An 11,627-nucleotide genomic window follows, 5' to 3' on the forward strand; every position below is an offset into this window, starting at 1 on the left:
CAACCCCAAGACAATTTAAACAAAGGAAAAAGTATACCATCCTCTGACCATTTCTCTAACAAGTAAGCATGTTCTTTCCATTACGTGTTCCGTATGGCATATTGATCGTCCCAATATTGTAACTTTCCCATTATTACTAATTTGACATTGCTAATCTATTTTCTCTAACAACATGTATGATACCCGACTTATCTAAATTTGCCTACTTACATTTTAACTTCAACCTTTAAACATAAGAGAACTGCTTAATTTGTATCTAAAATCTTTTGATTTTGTCATCTTGATATAAATATGCAATTTGTGTAAATAGTGAAGTTGATATCTTAATAGGAGCTTGGCCTAACTATTTTTGATATGTTCCTTTTCAATAATTTACGGGAACGACAAACAGTAATGTCCAGGCATTCAAAAGGAGATATGTGCAAGGAAGGAGTTGAAGAGCTGATGTTTCCAGGACAGATTGCAATTGCTAGAATACTTCTTTTCATTTGAATTTCTTTTGTTTATAACTTACTAGATCACCCCTTCAACCAAATCATTCATAACTTAAATAAGTTGCTTCATTGAAAATTGTGGCTTTTATGGTTGAAATAAGTTCGAACAATACTTTGTTTACCACAGGCTTACTATGTTGGGCCCGTGCTAAGCACGGGCCATGCCTTTCTAGCTTATTTAGAAGTGGGAGTAGGGAAGGATGAACAAGGGCAAATAGGTAATTCTAATATTAACTTTGGGATAATTCCTAATGTAAATAGTACATTATAATGGGCCCATCTGTCATAGATATATGACCTACTCTATTAACACGTGTATTGCTCTTTATTTCTCAAGAAACACGTGTGCTACTAATTGTGTTGTCTTTTTCATTGGAACATTTAACAAAAAACTTGTGTAAAGTGAGCTTATTGTTCTTCTTCTGGGAATGATTTCTACCGTCCCTTCAGTTTTAAATCCCTTTCCCACTGGTATTATACCTTTTCCTGCCAGTGTAGAACCTAGCAGATATCGATTAATCTAATTTTATGTTATTTTTATTTTGCCTTTAGGTCAATTTTTCATTGGATTGGTTTGAATTTTCTTTCAATTTTGTTGATTTCTTGGGTATTTAGGGTTGTTATACCGTTCCATGCACTACATTTTAGAGTTCATTGTAATTTGTAGCACTGGCCGTTTTTCTCCTTCTCCTCTCCGACTTGCCTATTTACAAATTTGTATTTAATATAATAATTTCTCCTATTCAGGTCTATTACTTCAAGGAGATAGGGGAGAATTGCAAGCATGAGATGCCGGAATGGAGCAGAAGCTTGAAATTCAAACAATCTATCAAATTTTTATATCGTTATACATCAGGTATACCGACCTCAATTTTTCCAAATCAAACCAAGAAAATATAGGTTCTCCCCTTTTTTATTTACCGACTATGAATTTCTGATTTGAGTAGAGATTGCAACACTAAATTCCTTATAGGGTGAGTTCACAATTTTGCGGTCTACATGAGTTACATTCTGCTACCACAACAATTAGTCTTCTAATTTTTCTTCAACACCCATACTTTTATCTAACTCTGTTGGAGGCTAATGGAGATTAAACAAACAACAAACTACCTTAAGTTGATGACATGATGGTTAACCTTAAAATGCACATGTCTCCTTTTCTGAAAATTGGCATGGACAAACACGAATCAGTAGGCAAGTTGCTAAATTAGTTTTTAGCATTGATGTTATCATAAACAAAGTCGCGTGAGATCATATGAATGAATTGTTGGTGTTCTGTTGTAATAGGAAATTCTACTTTAAAGTTTACAGACTAGCTTTCTGTTACATATGAATAACAAGGCTCAATCGGACATAGAAGACGGTCTCCATGTTCTAAGGTATGAAACTTACCTTTAATATGTCTCTCATTTTTCTTGATTTTGGTCTCTGCATTATTAGATAATATAATGTATCACATGAAAATTGACGAGGGTCATAAATGTCTAGCATGTATTGTTTGCATCAGACGGTTTTGGTTGAGCTTTAGTGGTGGAGTAGCAATTCTATTCTGAATTTATTGCCTTTAAACCTTCATGCTCTAGAGTACTGTAGATCAGGTGGACCTCAATAGGGATCTTCTCTTTTCCCGTGACACATTTCTGTTTTTGAGGCGATCTCTTTTTCTCAATCTGACCATTTATATCTACTGATTGTTGAACCCAAAAAAAAAACTTTAAAATATCTATTGATTGTGTTCGCCATGTCCAGTGGTTTAACATTTTTAAAGCTTCGCCTTTATGCATTCTAAGCTAACATACTATTATGTGTTAATTACTGCCACCATCTTAATGGTTTAGTGAGAGCATTCTTCGTTTTGCCTGCGTGCTTATCCCGATTTCTTGCATTTGTTTACTTTCTCACCATATTTTTGTTGCTACTTTTATTTTGGTCTCATGTTTTTCATATGCATTAGTTAGATCTGCTGGTTTATACTGATATGATATTGTAGCTTTCTTTGGATGAAGTTCATTATTTTGACAGTAGTTGATTTATATTTTCTGTTAGTAGAATTCAAATATATTACTAAGTTGCGTTGTAAATTGGCATTATGGAACTACTGAATTCTGGAACATATTTTCCTGCAGAAATATGCTTGCTCTTCAATACATATTTTAGGAATATACTAAAATATATGAGATACAAATTCATTACAAATACGTAAAACTCTACGCAAGAACACTAGCCAAATATCTATATTCATGTTTTTAGTAATAGGAATCTCTATATCTAGACAACAAGACACACTTCTCTGTTACGAGTACAGTTGTTTGGCTCTGCAATTAGTTTCAACAAACCTGCACATTAACTTAAGATGCTATCTTCCAATTGCTTAAATGTCTCTCAAATTAGTAGCTCTTGCCACTTGCTTACCCCAAAGAAAACCATTGTTGATGCACCACTTTGACAATGTAATAGGAGTGCAGCAAACGAAATCATTATCAAAGTTGGATAGGCTATAGGCAAGTTCTTAAGTAATTGAGTCTATTCTCCAGATTCGGGTCCCTTTGGAGGATGTGGAGTAGGCGGGGGAAGATGTAGCAACATTATATAAGGAAGAGCCTATAGGTGAAAACAAGATATTTCATAAGCTTAGTTTCTTTAATTATCTCACCAATACATTTGACTTATCATGTGACCAAGGAAAATATAGAAATTTTTCCTTGTAAGATGATGTTGTCATAACATGATTGCACATAATAGGAGTCTCACTATAATAGCATCGTGTAACTGTATACTTTTTGGGTTTTGTATTATGGTTATGATTCTTTACATTTATCTTATGCTTACATATCTAACATCATCAGCTGTTTGAAGAAGTCCAGCTGTTAAAAAGTTAAAATTTCTTTGGCATTGTTGAAAATTGAGCAGAAAAATTTCAATTTTATATTACTTTTAAGTTCTTCCATATTGATTCCCTTAAGTTAAATTTAGTTATTTTTACAATAAAAAAGTTAATATTGTGCTTGCTATCACTAAATAAATTCAGCGTCTGAGAAAAAAAGAAGAAGAAATGAAGAAGAATATGGAGAAATGATCTTGGCAAAAGGGTACTAACAGGAGAAGCTTTACAAAGAGTTTAATGGTAAGTTGTTTCTGTCATGCACAAGGAATCATCTATATGGTTTTATTTTATGCTCTATAAATATGAAGGTGTTATGTAGTAGCTAAAGAATGATTTAGTTTTGATGATGTTTTGCCGCATATCTTTATAATATATTAGTTGCCTCTATATTTAATGAAAACTCATTAGATGTTAAAGAATTTTCTAGAACATAAAATCAGTGAACATTAACTCCTACAGTAGTGTTATTTTTTGAGTCTTCTAGGCTATTTCATGTCTTAAAAATGTTCCCTAAGTTCCAACAGTTGTAAATTGTTCGATCTGATAAGTCTCTTCAAGTACTAATATTATTGACAGAAAGGACAAAGTGAGACAACTGACTATATTTTATCTCATGATAAATGAGAAGAACTAACAATGAAATTCATTGTAGATGTTGTATTGCCGAAACAAAGATTGTAGGTAAAGTGACATACTGATGATACGAAAGCATTTACTAATTAAATATGACAAAATGAGGATATTAATTTTAGTGCGATCAAAATGTAAGACAGTATAAAGGAGGAATCAACTCCTAATTTTCAGTTAGTAGAAAGATTCCTTGCAAGATATTCATGGGTTTTATGACTTCTTAAAATACCTAAGTTATAATATATTAAGGGAAGAAGTAGTTTCTCCTTTCCTTCTACAACTCAAAGTTACTTTTCAGTGTACTTGATATTTTCTATTTTTTTTGCAATTAAAGTTCCTTTTATTATGAATAATGATTGGTGAAGTTTCTACAGAAGAGAATCAAGTATAAATTATGTTCTCTGCTTTTTGGTTGTTATGACATTTTCAATTCGAATAATTCCACAAGCAAGTTACCAAAGGTATTTACACAAATGGATCTGTGAGTGTGATTTCTGTGAAATGCATTTGCACTATTTATTTAATGAGACATTTATATGGAGAAATGATCTTGGCAAAAGGGTACTAACAGGAGAAGCTTTACAAAGAGTTTAATGGTAAGTTGTTTCTGTCATGCACAAGGAATCATCTATATGGTTTTATTTTATGCTCTATAAATATGAAGGTGTTATGTAGTAGCTAAAGAATGATTTAGTTTTGATGATGTTTTGCCGCATATCTTTATAATATATTAGTTGCCTCTATATTTAATGAAAACTCATTAGATGTTAAAGAATTTTCTAGAACATAAAATCAGTGAACATTAACTCCTACAGTAGTGTTATTTTTTGAGTCTTCTAGGCTATTTCATGTCTTAAAAATGTTCCCTAAGTTCCAACAGTTGTAAATTGTTCGATCTGATAAGTCTCTTCAAGTACTAATATTATTGACAGAAAGGACAAAGTGAGACAACTGACTATATTTTATCTCATGATAAATGAGAAGAACTAACAATGAAATTCATTGTAGATGTTGTATTGCCGAAACAAAGATTGTAGGTAAAGTGACATACTGATGATACGAAAGCATTTACTAATTAAATATGACAAAATGAGGATATTAATTTTAGTGCGATCAAAATGTAAGACAGTATAAAGGAGGAATCAACTCCTAATTTTCAGTTAGTAGAAAGATTCCTTGCAAGATATTCATGGGTTTTATGACTTCTTAAAATACCTAAGTTATAATATATTAAGGGAAGAAGTAGTTTCTCCTTTCCTTCTACAACTCAAAGTTACTTTTCAGTGTACTTGATATTTTCTAATTTTTTTGCAATTAAAGTTCCTTTTATTATGAATAATGATTGGTGAAGTTTCTACAGAAGAGAATCAAGTATAAATTATGTTCTCTGCTTTTTGGTTGTTATGACATTTTCAATTCGAATAATTCCACAAGCAAGTTACCAAAGGTATTTACACAAATGGATCTGTGAGTGTGATTTCTGTGAAATGCATTTGCACTATTTATTTAATGAGACATTTGCCGAGTCTTCTTCATAGTAGTATTTGATTTGAGTAATGTGAACAAAATATTAAGGAAGATGATAAGTTTATACCGTTAACAATTAAGGTTTGCCTATTGTGCTTCAGGTTCTTTGTCAAAATCTTAGCTTGTGACAACAATGCAGGGAGGAATTTTGAATGGATGGATTTTTCTTTGCATCAACTATAGAATATTTATTTAGTTTTTGAGTTCCTCTTTATTTAACTAGAACTACAGTGATTACAATATTCAATTTTTATATGTTATGTATTATGTAATGACAATTAAAATGTTTTTGATACAGGTGTTCAAAAGTCATTTTTTCTGCATTGGAAATTAAAAAAAGGTCAAAACACAAATATACGTGTTGGGCCCGTGCTGGCACGGGCCATGCCCATCTAGTGTACCTAAAAGGGATGGAGCTAGTACATAAAGAAGAAAAGGCTTTACGGCCCATCGGCCCACTCATTGTCCACAAATATTAGAGTTTGTCTTGGATCATTTCATATTTTCAATCATAAGATTTTGAAGCCTAAAAGTAGAGATGTTATTAACTGCTAAGTACTAATTATGAGGAATCTCGTGGACAGATCCAATTGTATACCAATGCTTATTAAATCACAATGATTAATTCGAATTTATTGTGTTAAGAGTTTGAAATGTGTCTCTGTCAAAATTTGGAGTCATTGTAGCCACAGGGACGTTTAGTTGTAGAAATTTGGGTTAAAATTTAATGGCAATAATGGAGGGGCTGCAAATTGCAAGGCCCAGAAGGCAGACACAACTGCAGAAGATCTAGTAGACCTTCAATGAAGTGAGCCTACTCAATATCATACACTATTAGAGATATTTTTTAATATTAGAGTAAATGAGTCCATTACATATTACACGTTAAACGATGTTGACAAGGTACCTATTATTTTACCAATAATACCATTTATTTTGACACTTCATACGTACTTAGCTTTCAATTCCCATCGTGTGCTATATCATCTTTAATTTCTTAGTTTTCTAAATTGATACCTACTTATTTTTGGCCTATGTGGTAGGAAAAGATCGAATAACAATTTATATCATGATAGTTTTCATAGATATAAAGACGGATTCATAGTTTAAACTTGACCTTAAAGAAATAACTTTGTTAGATAGGGAAAGAAATCCTTACTAATAAGCAGTAGTAGGGTAAGTGAACATTAAAACCTGTCTAAAAGCCTACAGACAAAACTTAATCTCTAGAGATTTCTTTTAAGTTCAGGTCAGCCCTACAAGCAAGAAAAAATAAGTGAGAGGGATTGTTATTCGTGACTTGTCTATTTAATGGATGTAAATTTACCAATGGCCAAAAAGTTATAAAGATAAATAATGTTGTAGAAAAAAAAAGATTAATTAGCTCTATAAGTTACACATAAAGTAAATGTCCTGAAAATTTATTTCACATCCAAAAATAGGATATAAGTTTCCAATTTCAGTACCTTCAGTTGTCATTTGCGATTGTAACAGTGATTAAGAAATGGTACCGTTGTTAGGGCACAAAATTTTAACAAAAACATGGTCGGTTTTTGATATCTAATACAATAATGCCACGTGGAACTCGGTGTTTGGTTATTGAAAAATAATTCCATTAGATTTTTCCAGCTCTACAGTTCAATTTGAATAGCGATCCTGTTGTGTTATACTCTCCAATTTGATAAATTCCAGTCATCAATTAATGAAGATGAATTAAGAATAGTACTAAAATAATCCTATAACTGTGTCAATTTGCTTATTTGTGTGTAGTAAATTCATATGTGGCCTACAACACAAATGCAATCCCAAGTAAAAGCCAGATAAGCGCCTTAATGCGGGCCAATTTTTACCGATCTGCCGTCAAGTTTCGTGGACACCCAATGGCGGCAACTGTGGATAGATTGGGACCGCACTAATTACTCTGCAAAAATGACTCATGGTTTTTTACTCGAAAAAATTACGTAATAAAGACCGTTCTTAAAATTTAACTACATTTTTAATATCATAAAAATAAATTTTATTTTGTATTTTTTTTTAAAAAAAATTAGCGGTCGGAAAGGAAAATACGAGAGGAAATTACTATGAGAAAACAAACCCTCATCACTAAGGTGGAAGTTCAGATAGTCAACTAACTAAAACTATTAGTAAGATTTTCCTTTATAATTGTTTGGATAGAGTTGAAATGCAAAAATATCACCCTTCCCAAAGACTTGTGACTTAAAATAAATTTTAGATTAACATTATCAATATGGTAGACTACTCAAAATTCAAAATTATATATATGAAAAAAGTTTGATTCCTTTTTTTGTGATAATTATTTCGATTCAATTATCATTCCACGATATAACTTCATTACAAGGAGATTCAATCAAAACATATGGCTCCTCCACTGGGCATCACCCATTTTTCTGTGGCGCCACACATAAACACAAACATACCCTTGTATGTTTGGTACAATGTAAAATGCTTGTCACGAGAGTGTCTTACTTTTGGAAATCATCATTTTTAGTTATCATTTTTCAATGTTTGCTTGAGTATCAAATAAGATGATGTTTGGTAATTGTACAAAGTGAGCAATAATTCATCAAGATAATGATTTGGTGATATTTAAAAGTATAGAAAGCTACCCAAATTTTGAGTCCTGATTGAAGCAACAATGAATTAAAAAATAAAACGTGTGAACAGGAAATTGATTTTCATTCTTAAGTGAAGATATCATTTTTACAATTTTTATATAAAAATAATTTATATAATTCAATAGTATACATTTAATTAATTGGGCGATACTTCTTTTTTTTTTTGAGAAAAATCATATGAGCTACACCACCTGCTAAATAAAAAAAGCAGCAACCAAACAATAAACCCAACAATTCCACCGATGACCATCTTGACGGTGCGAGTGTTTTTAGGTAAAAATCGTCCAAGCTCGATTCAAGTTAAAAAATATCATATTCATATCATATTAAGAATATCGTTTGATTGTTTTAGCCTAACAATTGATATTTGAGTCTTCTCCTTTTCAAATTATTGCTTATTTTGTTTACGTTTTAAATGCCCAATTTTGAATATGTGAAGGTGTTGAATCCTACATCGATTGTGAGATGAAAAACTAGATCTCCTCCATATAAATAATATTGGGCAATTCTCACTTCACAAGAATGACTTGGGCGCTTCACCATTTTTTAATCACTATCATATCAAACACACCTTTTTACAAGTTTTCAAAATGAGTAATAATGCACAATTTGGCATCCATACATAGAGTACACCTAGCTAGATGTTCTTTGTGGCACCTAAATCCTAATGTTGTAATAATAGAAGTTGTTATTTGATGACAAAAGACTCTACTCTTAATAAAAGTGATAGAGACACCATTCAAAGAGAGATTGTCTTTGATCGATGAAGATTACTATCAACACGTTGTTGGAAAATAAAGAATACTACTAAAAGAATGGAAATATTTGAAAGTTTAAATTATGCTTGAATATAAATTTCCTCCTATTTAAAAAAGGTTGATTTTTTTAATTAATATAAGCAAATAACATTCTTTGGTGTTGTTTTTGCAAATAATGAAATCGATCCCAATTAGGGGTTGAAGAAGTCAAAAGTCATTTATAAAAAGTAATTAGAAGACCGTAGATTAGATATGACATCTGGCTTAGTAGCTACAAATTACAATAAACATGAAAGGAAAAATATGGTGAAGCCCTATGAGTTATGACCAGAAGAAGTGAGAGAATTATTCTGGATTAATTGTTCATCCATCAATAGTAGGGTTTGGCATAGAGAGAGGGTCCACTGACGGCTTGCTATTAGCTGTAATATGAAAGAAAGAAAAAATATCGAATTTCCTATCGTCGTTTTCTTGTATATTTACTCATATATAAACCTCACAAACTTCCACACTATCACCACAACATCCAATTGTATATTTAGAAAAAACAATGACCACATTGACTTCCCCTTCCTTAAAATATTCAGCTTTTGTTCTAATAGTGCTATATGCCTTGACCTTTTCATTCTCACTAGTAAGTGCACGACCCGCCACTTTTTTACAGGATTTTAAAATCGCATGGTCTGACTCTCACATCAAACAACTCGATGGCGGCAGGGGAATTCAACTTATTCTAGACCAAAATTCAGGCACAATTTTTTTTTTAAATATTTTTAGCACTGAATTCATTTAGGAGTAATTTTTAATATGAAAATTATTATAGGTTCATATCATGAACCCGTAGTCAAAAGGCTCCATCCGCCTCTATTTGTGTAATGATTCATGATTGGTACTTTGCATTTAGGATGTGGATTTGCTTCGAGAAGCAAATACCTGTTTGGACGTGTTAGCATGAAGATCAAGCTCGTTCCTGGTGACTCTGCAGGAACCGTTACTGCCTTTTACGTAAGTGTATATATATAAATTAAATCGGACGAGAGTAGTTAGTTATTATTCATTAATTTGATATTTCTAGACCATGCCTTTCTTTTGCAGATGAACTCGGACACAGATACCGTAAGAGACGAACTTGACTTCGAATTCTTGGGAAACAGGACAGGGCAGCCGTACACTGTTCAGACGAATGTTTATGTCCATGGAAAAGGTGACAAGGAACAAAGGGTTAACCTTTGGTTTGATCCATCCGCTGATTTTCACACCTACACCATTTTTTGGAACCACCATCAAGCCGTGTAAGTACATATATAATATAGGTCGCCATACACATGTTTAAGTTTACGAGATTGAAAGAATATTTTTGTGACCACAATTTTTAGAAAATAAAACGAAGGGATACGTACAATTTAATTAACTTGTTAGAGTATATAACATGTAAGTTAGTGTTTTCACTACGTACGTACGGACAATTGATTAATGTCTATATATCCTAGAAACTTACATGTAATTAACCAAGTATATTGACTAAATATTTTTGTAGTAGTACGTACTTAATTGTTTGTAAACTTGAAGGTTCTCCGTGGACGGAATACCCATTAGAGTGTACAAGAACAACGAAGCAAAAGGAATCCCATTCCCCAAATTCCAACCCATGGGTGTTTACTCAACATTGTGGGAAGCTGACGACTGGGCTACAAGGGGTGGCTTAGAGAAAATAAATTGGAGCAAATCCCCATTTTACGCATATTACAAGGATTTTGACATAGAAGGATGTGCAATGCCAGGACCAGCAAATTGTGCCTCGAACCCAAGTAATTGGTGGGAAGGACCTGCTTATCAGCAACTCAGCCCAGTACAAGCAAGGCAATATCGTTGGGTTCGAATGAACCATATGATCTATGATTATTGCACCGACAAATCGAGAAACCCCGTTCCACCACCAGAATGTAGGGCCGGAATATGAAACTTTTCCTTAATTGTGTATACATAAGGGGGGAAATGAAATATGTGCCCATTGATATGGACAGTCACGCTTATGTCTTATCAATATTGCTCCGTTGTTATATGTACTAATTAATGAGTGGCCTAAAGTCAAATGTAGTTTTATTGCCGTAATATATTGTTTATTGCATGTATATGTATTGTACACTGTACGAGAGCCAATAATGTTTCTTCTTGTTTGATTATTGAGATATTAGTAATGTGATGTTTCTTCGTCTTTTGTCTAAATGATTTTCAACCTCAAAACTCAAGAGTAAAGTAAAGCTATTCATCAAGTAATTGTAAACGTACCTCGCTCTTCTTATTACTCTTGCTTAGCTTCTTATAATATGATAACTTCGTTCACGGTTTATTATCGATCGGCGTGTTGAAAAAATTGTCGAAAACTTTAAACTTTTTGGCGATTCCATCGAAATTCCCTATAGTGTCGGTAATACATAAATGTATGAACTTTAATTTGTTAGATGGTCAAATCTGTCTAGCAGTACTGGGAGCTCGAGGGTAATTGAATGTTGCCTAAAAGTGCCAAAATACTAACCTTATCTGTATTGAGGAACCGCAGGTTTTCTATCAGATCATATATAGTTGAATAGTAACTCTAGTTTTAGCTCTTGTCAATATTATTTTAGCATAATCTTCTAGGCATATCCGTTAGTTTATTTTTATCTCTATTAACACATCCGAAACTTTTGTCGGCCTA

The 11,627-nt window shown here is 32.5% G+C and overlaps 1 protein-coding gene and 1 long non-coding RNA gene across 3 annotated transcripts; both read left to right on the forward strand.

Annotated features, from left to right (window-relative positions):
• The first annotated feature begins 6 nt into the window (after positions 1-6).
• Positions 7-5,847, forward strand: LOC102580706 (uncharacterized). 2 transcript variants are annotated; one of them, XR_368614.2, is made up of 3 exons: positions 7-1,873; positions 3,523-3,618; positions 5,637-5,847. It is a non-coding gene; the product is annotated as an uncharacterized lncRNA (long non-coding RNA). The 2 variants fall into 2 exon arrangements; XR_001471834.1 differs by lacking the exons at positions 7-1,873; positions 3,523-3,618 and adding an exon at positions 4,531-4,604.
• Positions 5,848-9,437: 3,590 nt separating this feature from the next.
• On the forward strand, positions 9,438-11,140 carry LOC102580938 (probable xyloglucan endotransglucosylase/hydrolase protein 7). Its single transcript, XM_006363726.2, has 4 exons — positions 9,438-9,678; positions 9,834-9,934; positions 10,025-10,221; positions 10,499-11,140. Exons 1-4 carry the CDS (start codon positions 9,480-9,482, stop codon positions 10,887-10,889), a joined length of 888 nt encoding a protein of 295 aa, XP_006363788.1. The 5' UTR covers positions 9,438-9,479; the 3' UTR covers positions 10,890-11,140.
• The last annotated feature ends 487 nt before the right edge of the window (positions 11,141-11,627 follow it).

Source organism: Solanum tuberosum, unplaced genomic scaffold (genome assembly GCF_000226075.1).
Source record: "Solanum tuberosum cultivar DM 1-3 516 R44 unplaced genomic scaffold, SolTub_3.0 scf00441, whole genome shotgun sequence".
Classification (NCBI taxonomy): domain Eukaryota; kingdom Viridiplantae; phylum Streptophyta; class Magnoliopsida; order Solanales; family Solanaceae; genus Solanum; species Solanum tuberosum.